This window comes from Euprymna scolopes, chromosome 41 (assembly GCF_053919585.1).
Source record: "Euprymna scolopes isolate OS-2025 chromosome 41, ASM5391958v1, whole genome shotgun sequence".
NCBI classification, from domain to species: domain Eukaryota; kingdom Metazoa; phylum Mollusca; class Cephalopoda; order Sepiida; family Sepiolidae; genus Euprymna; species Euprymna scolopes.
This window is the reverse complement of record NC_136522.1, coordinates 18,677,075-18,691,432: the sequence shown is the minus strand read 5'-3', so window position 1 is coordinate 18,691,432 and position 14,358 is coordinate 18,677,075. Positions and strand designations below refer to the sequence as shown.

At 31.9% G+C, this 14,358-nt stretch overlaps 1 protein-coding gene across 2 annotated transcripts in view; it reads left to right on the top strand.

Annotated features, from left to right (window-relative positions):
• Positions 1 to 14,358, top strand: part of LOC145266377 (protein chibby homolog 1-like) — a 33,423-nt gene that overhangs the window by 9,499 nt on the left and 9,566 nt on the right. Inside the window, exons 1-2 of one of the 2 annotated variants that reach the window (XM_080122008.1) lie at positions 7,348 to 7,612; positions 13,740 to 13,927. In XM_080122008.1, the coding sequence (XP_079978134.1) occupies positions 7,599 to 7,612; positions 13,740 to 13,927 (202 nt within the window). In that variant the 5' untranslated portion in view covers positions 7,348 to 7,598. Of the gene's footprint in view, positions 1 to 7,347; positions 7,613 to 13,739; positions 13,928 to 14,358 lie in introns of those variants that run through there. The other variant, XM_080122009.1, reaches the window with a different exon arrangement.

The window sequence follows — 14,358 nt, the reverse complement described above, 5'->3', positions numbered from 1 at the left end:
CTTTGAAACTCTGCAGAATAAGGACTTTGTAAATTGTTTTTTGGAGTATTCAGTCGAACAATAAATTTTGATTGTAAAGTTCAACTTACAGTTTTAATTTTCTTTCTCTTATAATAAGCTCTACTCTCTATTGCATATTGAGCTTTTTTAATTCGGTTGGGATTACATTTTCTATATATAAATACTGTTATTTATATTAGTTTGAAGTTCACCATTGTATATATCAGGTAGATACTACATCCCTTTGTTTTCATTAATATATATATATATATATATATATATATATATATATATATATAAATAAACTTGAGTTCCTTCAGCCATAATCGAAACCAAAACTTATGAAGAATTCTTGATAAAATTATTTTATATAAAAAAAAATAGATGATTTAAGTGCCATCAGCTATAGTTGAAACCAAAACTTATGAAGAATTTTTGGTAAAATTATTTATTACAAGAAATAGAAGAACATCAATTAAACAACCCGGATGTAAGCAAAAGAGCACACACGTTATCATATTAATATATAGATATCATAAATTCCTTCAGTTAAAATCTGTTGGAAGATGTTTCGTCGGGGACACCGAACCAGCTATCACAGTCTAGAAAACAGGGGAAGTAATGCAACAATGAAATTGTCTCAAGAAATATGCTGGAATGCCGCTTCATTTTTTCTTATTTTTCATATTTTTCTTATTTGAAATGTTTATTTTGCTGGTCGAATTATTTTATTCGCATTTCGCAAATACTATAAAGCTTGATATATATCAGGTTTTAATGTTATTCTTTGGGGCGCTTATTCCCAACTACCTTTCCCCCAATGAAGAAACAAAAATAAAGAGGTACTTCTATATTATAATAACTAAAAAATATTGAATTTCAAGTAAAACAAATGGTACCTACATAATTGTCTGGTCTTAAATAGTGACATATCCAAAAATTACGAAAAACTATAAGGTAAACAGTTCTATAAGGTAGTTTGATAAAGTTACATGCTGGATTGGACATATTAGGCCACGTTGTGAAGCAAAAGGGGAAGTAACTCAGTTGAAACAATGTGTACCAGACAATTTATTCAGAAAAACAAAAATAAGCATAACATATATACATAATTTGTGATTTTTTTTTTAAATAATTTTTTTTAACCGTTTTCAGAACTTTTTGAAATTACTCTTCCATAATTGACATAAGATTTCCGAGAAATCAAAAACTTAATTACCTCCCCTGGGTACTCTCCAATTCAAATCAGTAGATTTTGAAACCAAACGCTAGATTTTACAAATGTCTGGTTTTTTTTTTTGTTTTTTGTAATTGTTGGATATGTTACTATTTGAGACTTGAAAATTACATAGTACCATTTGTTTTATATGAAATTCAATATTTCTTCATTATAGAAGCACCAGTAAAAATCTATATGATGTACGTACTCGTGACAGAAAAAAAATATCATACACAAAACAATTACGTAAATTGATCAAGTAGTTTTATTTTTGTAAAGAAAGTAATTTGAAAACCAATTTTAGTTTTTCCAATGCTTTCTAAAGTCTCACAAAAATTTTCATCATTTGGAATTATCTCCCTTGTTCTACAAAAATGGTGTCGAAAGCTTGTTGATAGTCATTTAGCCTTAAATTTTTTTTTTTAATTAAACTGTTTGATCAATTTACGTGATCATGTGCGATATTTTTTTCTATCACAGTATATTTGTTGCAGTGTCGTGTTACAGCTCCTTTGTTTGCATTAGAACAAAGCAAACTTGAATACACCGGTTGGTAGAAACAAACATGTGATTGACACTCTCCTTAGATACGTCACAACAATTTTTCCAACTACAAAGTTAAAATATACAAACTTCATTTTTCGCAAACTAAACAAAAATAAGCAACTTTTATTTTGGACTGAGATTAATATATACACAGGCAATAAGAACTCCAGACGTTTTTAACTGCAAGAAATCCGACTTGAAATTAATTCTAGGCATTTGTTTGTTTAACGAGCCAAGTTCTGTAACATGAACAGGTTTCCATGAAGCCAACGATTTCACAGCAGATCTTCAGCTGAGAGCTAGGAGACTTCCATCCTAACTTGGGAACCAGGGGCAGCAGTACTCAAATAGCCTTTTTCAGAACTCTACCAAATTATTAATGCGATTCAAACTGTCTTTTTAAGGACGACTCACAAACTACCAGAATGTGACACACACTCCATTCTCTATTGCTGTCTGCCCCCCCCTCACAGCCTGCAACTCCAGCTTACTCCTAATATCTTCCAGCAGGTCCAGCTAACCTCTGCAGCCTTCAGCTCACTGCTGTACCTTCCTGCAACTCCATCTCTCTCTCGCATGTTCCGGCCACAAACTCCAGCAGCTCTTGACATCCAACTACCAGCTCCAGTGTCTGTTGACGTCCAGCTACCTGTTCCAATACCCACTGACGTCCAGCTACCTGTGCCAGTGCCCACTGACGTCCAGCTACCTGTTCTAATGCCCACTGATGTCGAGCTACCAGTTCCAGCACCCATGGACATCAAGTACCCCATCGACATCCGGTTACTAGTTTCCAACATCAGATCCTATCTAAGGCAAACCATCCTACCTCAGAGACGCATGAATTTCAACTCTGCAAAACATCTGTTTTCACTTCAAATAATCCTGATTCACGAATTACATGTCCATATGATTTACCGTTTTCTCTTGGTAAATAAAACACAATATCTATCATTTTTAACTGATCATCTGTGTTTGCAACACCATAAAACTTTTTTCTCTATTTTTGGTATATTTCTTTTTTTTATGAGGGTGGGAGTCGTTATGGAGTTGTACTCTTTTATTACTATTATTATTAGTAGTAGTATTAGTATTATTACACTAGCCTGGGTGCCAGGTGTTTGAAGGTGTGCAAAAAAAAAAAAAAAAAAGTGGTAGTAGGCAGGCAGGCTCAAACCCGTACCACAAAGAAGGAAAAGAATTTTTAAAAAAAGTGACGTCTTTGCTGTTGTGTCCATCACCAAACCGGAAATGATGTATGTTTAAATTAAGGCTAGTCAATCGAAAAGAGGCGATGACTTTCAAAAATATCGGCTAAAAAAAAAGCGACCCCTACCTGTAGAAAAGTACCCAGTTGAGGGTGAAGGAATTAATGTTTTTAGCCAATTTTTCGATATTTGTCGTCCGAAGAGTCGAGCTTCAAAACGATACTGATCTCATGAAAATTTGTTGCCTTTGTGGTATGTCGCAGTGGGCGTAGCGACTAAATCGTTTTTTTTTTTTTTTCACTTCCACTTCCTCTTAGTATTACAGGTTTGAGCCTGGCTACTGTGGCTATTTATTTATTTTTTTTTTTTTTGTGTTCCCATGTATTTTTTTTTTGTTGTTTTTTTGCATTCACTGCTATTGTTTTTTTTTTTTGTTTTTTTTTGAGGGATCCATTACTTAATATCCTTACTATAAAACCTCTCCACACCTGGCCAACGCCTGGTACCTCCCCAGCTAGTTTACAACATAAAATTCAGGGCAACTGTGTTATAAATCCTACTCCCAGATTTAACATTGATTCTCAAAGTTTAATTTATTTCTTTTATGGATCAATTACAGTAAACAGAATAAACATTGGAGAATTAAATTGCCTATTCCCTTTGTAAAGCTTTTCACACTTATTCGTTATTTTATCTATTTTGTCTCTTTTCTGAGAGCTCACATTTTATTATCAAAATATTTAAGATGCTCTTGACAAGCTTATTCTGAAATGATTAATGTTTTTATGGTACTTCTTCTGCTTCTGCTTTGGACACAAGTGAAAAATACAGATGAAAATCTCACAATAAGTTTATAAAAATCTTGGATAAAATACATATTTAAGAGGTTTTCTAAATTAAAAAAGAAAATCAGATTTACATTTGAACTTATACACCCCCACCCTCTAACCCTAACCCTAACCCCCCTCCCCCGCCACCAAAAAAAAAAAAAAAAAAAAAAATGAGATTCAGACATATGTTATTGTAACTAATGAAACAAACAAAAAGAGATGAAAAACAAATAAATGTTACCAAATGCAAGATACCTACCTGGATAAGTTTATTTGTGTTTAAACTTAAAAATGTCTTGCGCATAAGCCCTGAACAAGGACCTTTTATAATCGCCGAAAATTAAACAAACGCAGGTAGAAACACATCAAATAAATGTTAACAGCTGAGCGAAAATGTTGTGTTCTGCCAATATTTTGTTTAATTTTTGATTTTTGAGTGATTAGAGAAGATTTAAAGGTTAGAATGAGCTAGAAATGATTATCGTTAATTTACGTTAAATTTATGTGCGAAACTGCTTTTCTACTTGAAATTCTAAAATATTTTTTTTTTCTTTCCGCTACGTAATCATCTAAAAAAAAGTAGAATCTTATTTTGAGGAAGTGATTTAGCTAAATGTGTTAATCTACTTGCCATTATTATTATTGTTATTATTATTATTATTATTATCATCTATGTATTAATATGATAACGTGTGTGTCACGCTTACACCCGTGTCGTCTAATTATGTACTTCCATTTCATATAATAAATAATTTTACTTAGAATTCTTCATAAGTTTTGGTTTCGGTTTTGATTATAGGTGATGGCATTTAAGTCATCTATATTTTTTATAAATAATTTTACCAAGAATTCTTCATAAGTTTCGGTTTCGATTATAGCTGATGGCACTTAAGTCATCTATGTTTTTTATAAATAATAATTTTATGAAGAATTCTTTATAAGTTTTGGTTTTGGTTTCAATTATGACTGAAGGAACTCAAGTTTTTTCATAAATTTTTATTTCGGTTTTGATTCAAGCTAATGCACCCAAGTTATATGCAAATATTTTTTTATTTTTGAAATCGCAACTTTATAATATATAAAAATCGATAAAACATTAACTCTATAATAATATATACGAAATCTGCAAGAATTAAAATATCATATTTAAGCATACTTTACGATCAGGCTTTGCCGGGCGTTTGTTCTAGCTTAAATACTTTTGAAGTTTTAACAAAATAGCTACAATAATATCAGAGCATCTCCATTTACACTGAACACCTACAGAATGCCAACATTAATATATTACATATGAATCGGTCCACTGCGGAATTTCGACAGGTCCCGCTAGTTATTATTATTATTATTATTATTATTATTATTATTATTATTTCTGTTGTCACATTTTGTATCTGGCTGTTGTTATTGCTAATTTTATGCTGAAAAGTGGATCATAACAAATGACCATAGGCTATCAGCATCTTCAGTCTTGCTACACTTTCTGCAAAATTCTGGTGGTTCCCAACAAGGCACTCATCTGAAGCACTCCAACATTACAATGGATCCCTATTTTCTCTATAGTTAACAGACACCCCTCCCAATGTTAAGAATGGCTTTTTGAATAGTAAAATTATTACTTAGAAACTCATTTTGTTAATTATTCTTTTCTACACTGTCTTATTTTGTATACCAATCGTTGATTCTTTTTAATTATTTATGGAAATCTTAAATAGCATTAATGACGAACAAATGCAAATGATATTTGTTTTAAAAGAAAAACAAATCTTGTTACAATTTTCAATCAGTTACAACGGAAAACATTTAGAATAATATGTAATATACGCCCTCCCCTCCAAGTATATTTTTTTTATTTTGTGCATATATATGAGGACATTACATGGGGAGGAGAGTTTACAGTTATTTGAACATCTTTAAAAACATCAAATATCTAATTAAATGTTTAAAAGAATCTGAATCGGTACTTGTATCGGAATCGGGAATTTAGAACAGAATCTGTAATTGTATCGGAATTGGGAAAACTTTTGGAATCGTCCCATATATATATATATATATATATATATATATATATATATATATATATATATAAGTGACTTTGATTATTTGGATGAAGAACGGTTTCTACCAAACTACTCTGCCAATCTTTGGTCTACAAACTTTAAACTTGGTAATTAGGGGATTTGGACCTGTGAAACAAATTCAATTTAATTTTTAGCCAGTAAAATAGCTGCTAAGAGGTCAAAATTGAAAAAATTGGAACTTGGCATGTGCAAGTCAACTAAACGTGTTACTTGTATGCATGCACAAATATACATCTATATATCTATATCTTTCACAATGTTACATTTTTAAAAGTTTCTGTATGCATATGGATTTACGGCAGATGGTAATGATTAAGGCTGGAAAGCTAAATGTTTTAGTTTCGATTCTAGCTGATGGTACCCAAGTCGTATTTAAAAAACAAAAAACATTTTAAATCACTACTATATATTGGGTACAATATAATAATCAATAGAGAATTGGTTCTGTAATAATAAATGAATAAAAATATCATACTTAAACATATTTTACAACCTGGCAATGTTAGGCGGCCTATTATATATATATATATATATATACATATATATATATATATATATATATATATATATATATATATATATATATATATATATACACTATGTGTGTGTGTGTGTGTTTTTATTATTCCAACCTCGCGAGTTTTTGCTTAAATCATTACAAATTGTTTCAATTGACAGGACAATAATATTATCCTGCAGATCTCTTCAGACAATTCAAGTAAAATATATATATATATATATATATATATATATATATATATATATATATATATATATATACTCCGCGGATTAAGGACTATCCATTTATCTAGTGTTTCCTTTTCAGATTAAATATGTTTTTAACTCATTTCAAAGTGTTTTTTAACATATTTCATTATCTGTTTGCTCATATTATAAGCTCTATTTCCTATTTGGTATTATCCAGCTTTAATAAGTTTATAAATATTAATTCTTTAATATTTATAATTTACTTTAATTTTACCATCTTGGATCATTTTGGTAAATTCAATTGTAATTTTCATTTTTTATATATAATATATAAATATGTATATGTACTAAATATATAGTCATGTTATAAAAGTAATATATATATATATATATATATATATATATATATATATATATATATATATATATATATATATATATATATATATGATTTGAGTGCCATCAGCTAGAATCGAAATTTATTTGTACTGTGGAAAGGAGTGTGAATTTTATTAAATACAAGCTTGTTTCCATGACAACAATGTTTTTGATAGACAAGATGCAAGCAATGGCGGTCGGACGGTCCACAGAGTTTTATAATTATATACGTGTATTTTTATTCCTCTCTCTGTATTTGTACGAATTATATCACTCCCTATTTGATTTTCTTCCTAAGAGGACAAAGGTTAAAACTACAAAATCTGTTTTTAATATGAGAATAGCTGTGGCATTGTCTCGGCAATAAACAGTTCACACTCTTCAAAAGAAGGAAAGGATCTCAAATGACCAAATATTTACAACGACGCCGACCGCCACCACCACCACCACCACCGTCAGTCGTTTCCTTAGTGATCCAAACAGCCACCAACTTTAAATAAATAAAATTCCAAACTCTTTTTAATCTGAATTGAGCAAAATTATCAATTTTAAAGAGTGAGAAAGAATCAGTTTTACATTTGTGATTATTTCAACAAGTGAAGAAAACATTTTCTTTTTACTTACAACGACGATGGACATATTAAGGTTAAAAATTTTTTTTATTTTCTCATTACTCATATTCACCCCCTCTAAAAAAGGCCACTGATATGTAAGGGGCTACTAAGAATTAGGGGCCATAAATACACGAACACTCGAAGTAGTGTCGAGCAGCAAGATGTTTGTTTACATTACATTTAAGCTTCTGCATGTTGGGACATTCGAGGAATCAAGATATAGGGAGGGAATTCCAAAGCCTATAAGTCCAAATGAAGAAACTGTTAATGTAAAAGGCTCCCTGTCATTTGGGGGGCTTCTACAGTGAAGGGGTGGGAGTTTGTTGCTTGTAAGATTACATAAAGCATTTAACAAAAACAAAAAAAAAAACTGCATGAGCCATTTGTCATGCCTTAATTTGTTGTGCATAAATATCACACAAATAAAGAATTACCAGAAGCAGTTGTCGTCCCTTGTCATGCCTTAATTTGTCATGCATAAATAGTAAAAGCATAGCTACTAATAAATATTTTTTATTATTTTAATGCAGATAGGTCACAAATGAGTATATTTATTTATGTAAAAAATACAATTGAGATGAAGAGGGGCTTCTAATAAATATTTTTTATTATTTTAATGCAGATAGGTCACAAATGAGTATATTTATTTATGTAAAAAATACACTTGAGATGGGGGTGGCATATATTACAAGAGTGTATCTTTCTAAACATTTTTCGCTAGGGTTTCCGTTGTAACTGATTGAAAATTGTGAGACAATATTTGTTTTTCTTTTAAAACAAATATCATTTGCATTTGTCCGTTGTTAATGCTATTTGCAATTTTCATAAATGATTAAAAAGAATCGGCGATTGGTATGCAAAATAAGCGAAGTGTAGGAACAGAATAGTTAACAATACCCTTCCCATGTGAAGAATGAGTTTCTAAGTAATAATGTTACTATTCAAAAAACCATTCTTAACATTGGGAGGGGGCTCTGTTAACTATTGAGAAAGTAGGGATCCATTGTAATATTGGAGTGTTTCAGATGAGTGCCTTGTTAGGAACCACCAGAATTTTGCAGAAAGTGCTGCAAAACACTTATGCTGACAAAATTACCTCAGGTCCATTGATAATGGCAGGGATGCTGCTGTTGAGGACCCTGTTTGTTATTTACCAAAACTGATGGGAGCCAAGCTACTGCTCAGCTACTTTAGACTTGATATACTGAGAATGCAAATCTTTTTATTCTTTATTTGCATTCTTTATTCATTTCTTCATTACTCTTTTACAATGGCTGTTCGCAGTCCTCTAGGTGGCTTTAATTTCAAAACATCTAATGTTGGAAGCAACGGAAATAGTGATTTCTGTGCACAATAGCACCTGCACATTCTGGGGTGAATCACGGCTGACTGTTGGGCTTTTGCTGGAATTTCTTGGACAATGAAGCGATCTATACCGATAATTAACCATTCAGTCAGGTCAGAAACTATAGAGGACATGTTCTTTTTGAACATGGAGTGCAGAAGTATATCATATATAAATGTTCAGAAATTAGCCCAATCAGCCATAGAGTATCGATATACAGTACGATGGAGATGTACATCTGAGGACTTATTACATCTTGTTTTTAAGTTAACCAAGACAACTGAGAGATTGGATGATCCCAGTGGAGATAGAATGGAGGATAAGCATATTTCTGGGCAAGTTGTAAGAAAAAGGTCAAGGAGACTTGCATGTTATAGTTGGGCATACAGGTGTGTTTGTGAACAATTTGTGTTAGGTTATAGGCAATCAAAAATTCATGACAGGTACTCATCATCCATCATCCTCAGGTACTCATCATCCTTTCATCATCAGGTACTCATCATCCTTTCATCATCAGGTACTCCTCATCCCCTCATCATCCGTCTTGTTTGAGTGGACTATCCATTCAATATTGTGAACAGTGAAGTTTCTGCAGTCGTGAATGTTAGCCAAGGCATGAGTAGACAGAATGTGACCGATTTTCTCGGAGATACTCTCAATGATAATTACTCCACTGTTATGGGGTCGATAGAGGGCAAATATGAATGTGGTGCTGTAAGCAAGTGCTATTCTGAAGCACATATAAGGCAAATTAGGATCTTTTTCTCTACCACATGTAAAACCATCTCTAATATAGGTACATATTCTATTTTTGGGGGTCAGATTTTGATGTCAAGTTTACGTATCCTTTGATCGTGAACTCATCCAGGGAATCAGTTGGTCCAATGCCAGTTTCACGCAGGAACAATAAGTCAGGTTTTGTCTTCTGTAATTCGATTTCAACCTCTGGATGGTTGGAACGTAGACCCCTGATGTTAGAGAAGGAGACCTGGTAATGGATTTACCCTTGTTTTGTTTCTTGAGATTTTTCATTTTTGAAGATTGAGATATGTGGAAAAGGTCGGCAGAGTTGTTAGAGCAGAGCAGAGGAAAAAAAACAAAAAACAAACGAAGAATGATTTTTGCAACCATGTAGAGGAAAAGCTGTAACATTACTCACTAATATGGCATCGAGAGGTCCCACCAGAAGCTACTGCATGGTTCTGTATCCGTTCACCAAGTGGCAATACAGCAGCCCCAGTACTTTGCACCTGCTGACCAAAGTCATTTCTTTTTTACTTTTGAAACCAGTACTATATATTAGTGGCCTGGCAACCAAGCAAAAAGAAAACCCTAAGCAAAATTCATCCCAAAGCAACAAAACTAAAGCTGGCTTGCCATGACACTATATATACAAATGTAGGCAAATTTGGGCATATTTTATTGGTTTGAAAATATAGGTTCTTTTCTGCCAATTGTCATAAAATTTTAACCATAGAATAGTGTTATAATCTTCAAAAAGCCTGCAAATTTTCATGTTGTTTCGTTCCCTAAAACCAAAGATATGAGCATTATAATATTAATATTGAATTTGGCTATGAGTACAGATATTTCATATCATTCAAACACGGTAGTGTTTTGATATATGCTTAAGTAGCAGTTTTAGTCATTTAGAACTGCTTTAAAGCTTCACCGCTCACTCCTTTTTCAACCAAATTTCAAACAATTATTACAATCTATAGATCAATTTCTCGGCTATATTGTGAAAAATATTTTCAATTTTCGTTCTGTAAAAAAAAAATTATGATGAATTTACTGGTGTTCAAAATCGTAAAAAAAAAAACGTAAGGAGGTGAGCAACGTTTTTTATGACTGGTTTCCATAGCAACTATGTCACTTTAGCGACTACTGGTGCTACCAATTCACTGCTCTCGCAAAAAGAGAAGTAACAAATGAAACAGAAGATGAAAGAATGAAAGAGAGATAATTGGGGGGATTCTATTGAAAGCAGACGAGTGCCGTACATTGTTATTACATATTTGTATGTTATGTTTAGGGGGGGGGCAAGAAAAAATAAGACTGAAATTAAACAAAGAACAAGTGAATTTACTGGAAGCCAGGAAAAAATCATGGATTACAATAGAAAAATGCGAGCATGAAAAGTAATATGATTAAGCTTAAACATGGAAAAGTAAACGACTAGTTGTTAAAACTGGAAAAGAAAAGGACAAGATATTCTAGTAAAAAATATAACTTTGTAACTGAAAATATTGTATCATTGGGAATTTTTTTTAAATTCAATTTATAACATTATATAATCAATTCTTAATGCTGCAATATTTTAAGTTATAAATTTATATTTTTTACTAGAATATCTTGTCCTTTTCTTTTCCAGTTTTAACAACTAGTTCTTTACTTTTCCATGTTTAAGCTTAACTATATTACTTTTCATGCTTGCATTTTTCTATTATATATCACCTTTTTTGACAATTTTATAAGTTTCAAATCTTAGTGACTATTCATAAGATTTTAACAAATGAAGGCTCGTTGGAAAGGTAATGATTTGAATTGTGTAGTGGGCTATGTGACATTAGCCCTTAGGGTCGCACATTAAGGGGATCATCCATCATTGAGAGCCTATTTTTGGCACCTTTTTTTACAGCCATAAAATGTTTCAATTATAGTCATTTGTTTTCCTAGTTTTGCATATGAATTACAAAATAGCTGATGTTTCCCCAAAACCTGTGGCCTTGATGGAAGGGAGACTAAAACTTGCTACTATAGTTTCAAATAATCTGAAATAACAGCAAGGGGAGACTTGATTCCAAATATTTTTCATATTTATTATTTATTTCTTTAGTTTTTATACATAAAGTAAATTTCAGTGTATAAAGATTATTTGATACTGGAGATATTGATAATCGTACCCTATTTCCAAAAGAGGGGAGATATAACATATAAGAAATATTTGGAATCAAGTCTCCCCTTGCTGTTATTTCACATTATTTGAAACCATAGCAGCAAGTTTTAGTCTCCCCTCCATCAAGGCCAGAGGTTTTAGGGAAATATCAGGTATATATATAATATTCAATACAGAATTTGCTCTGTAATAATAAATACAAACTCTGCATGAATCAAAATATTAAAGTGTATTTTATGACCGGTCAATGATGGATGCATCACTTTAATCTATATATATAAAAAGCAAAATGTGTGTTAGTGTGTGCACATTTTGTGTATGTCCGACAAAGGCTTTGGAGGAAGGGGGGCTCAGGGGAGAGGTCACTGTTTCTTAGAACTTTTTATATGCTCCCTAGATTATAATATCTCCGATTTATGAAAGGACGTCGTGTATATCTTTTATTTGGGCGGCGACTTTTACATGCTATTTTCGCAGTATTTCTTAGTCTCCGCATGTTTCTTTGGCTTTTCTGTAGAAAAAAAGCGAAACTGTGAAGCGAAGTCATATTCTCGGTCTTTCATGCTGAGATATCTGGAAAGCAATCAGCTTTGATCAATGCAGGAAAAAAAACACCCGTCATATCAATTGCTATTCACTTGGATACTCCCCTTTTTATGGGGAGCTGGTTTTCCCCAACATCTTAGGAAAACTGGCTTGCAGCCAAAGTTAAGTCGCGCGATGTTTGACCTCATTAAATTCACGCACCTGTCACTTAACTTTTTAATCATTAAATTAAAACGCTTTTCATTTCCTGTCTCGTCGTGGCCGAGCGGTAAGGAGTCGAGTTTTTTTTCCCCTTTCTTTTCCACCTTCGTGTCAAGGCTTTGAGTTCGAGCCTACCTCCCTACCAAAACTTTTTTTTTCTTTTACACTGACAAACAGCCGGGCAACGCCAGGCACCCATGCTAGTAATAATATAAATTAATAATATTTAATAAAAACAATGGCATAAAATCATGTTTATAGCGAATTTTTCTCTTGCTCTTTTCTGATCACAACCTTTAAACTATTAACAATGTTCCTATACACCGTTATAAACATTGCTGAATGAACAATGGTTGAATAGACATATGTTAATTATAAGAATAAACATATTCTTATTCTTATTTACTTGTCTTCTCATGGGGCAAAGTTAGGCACAAGGCCAATTTTTAATGTGGGAAATTTCTAGCTCCCCTAAAACAAGGGATATTCTGGATTGGAACAAAAATAAAAATTGCCTCTGTCTAGAAGGACGTTGTCTTATCTAACTAAAGACTGAAACAAATAAGCACAATATCAGAACAGGTACTGCACTTTCCTCCTTGCCAAAGATGAAAAAAAAAGATGTGTTCTTATTTTTTTATTTTTTTATTTTTATTTTTTTTTTGGTGTTTGGTTACATATTATTAAATTTTGTTTTGTGGAAAAATAGTTGTTTTTGTTGTTTTTTTGTTTTTTTTAAATACTTGTTAACCAATATCGAATTTTTATTTTGGAAAATATAGTTTTATTTTTATTCTGCCTTTCAATTTTAAATTTCATTAAAAATTTAAATTCTTTTGTAAAATTAAATTATCTTCTTTTTTAATCTTGTTACTCTATATAAAACTTTATTTTTGGTAAGTATTTTTAATACTTGTTTAACTAATATAAAATTTTAATTTTTGATAAAATATATTTTTTAAAAATGTTAACTCGTTTTTCAATTTTATTAAGAATTTAAATTATTTCGTAAAATTAAATTATCTTTTTATAAAACCTTGTTATCCTGTATCAAATTTAAATTAAAAAAAAAAATATTTTTTTAGATTTAAATTTCACTGAGAATTTGAAATCATTTGTAAAATTAAATTATTGGGTGTGTACTTTTTTTTCTTTTTTCTTTTTCAGAACCAAAATTCCATTTTTTGGGAATAAATTTTCCCCCAAGAAAATCCCAAGTCGGCGAACTCAGTCACTTTCCAATCTGAATCTTGATTCAACGCAAATGAAACAAGAATTTGGAATTGACTGCGTCCCGGCTAAAATCAACTTAGGAGGAAGTGAACTGGCATTTGAAGAGGGACAGTGGATTCCAGGTTTGTGTTTCAAGGATTTCCCTGTTGGTTAATAAGACGCTCCTCTCTCTTTTCCTACTTGGAAATGTGTTCAGTGAATGAAAAAAGTAGAACTTGAGCTGATCTGTTAGTCTGTTAGCCTATCGTTGAGCATAAACAGTCTTGCTGAAAAGTGATATACTTGTAGCAGCAATGACAATTCCCGGTACACGATTTTGTATGTGTACTTAGTTCCTAAGCTCAGCACTGATTGGTACATGCATGTAAATCCTGAGTACATTACTGTAGTTGATTAAAAAGGCAGTACCAAATAGAATCTACCTCTTTTCTTACTGGGAGGCAACCAACAAGCTGACTTATTTGACATCATTTCTTTTAACCCCCAAACTTCTCTCTTGAAACATAGCAGAACCCCAGCCACCCACTCTCCAGGCCATCTGGGTTCAACAAGA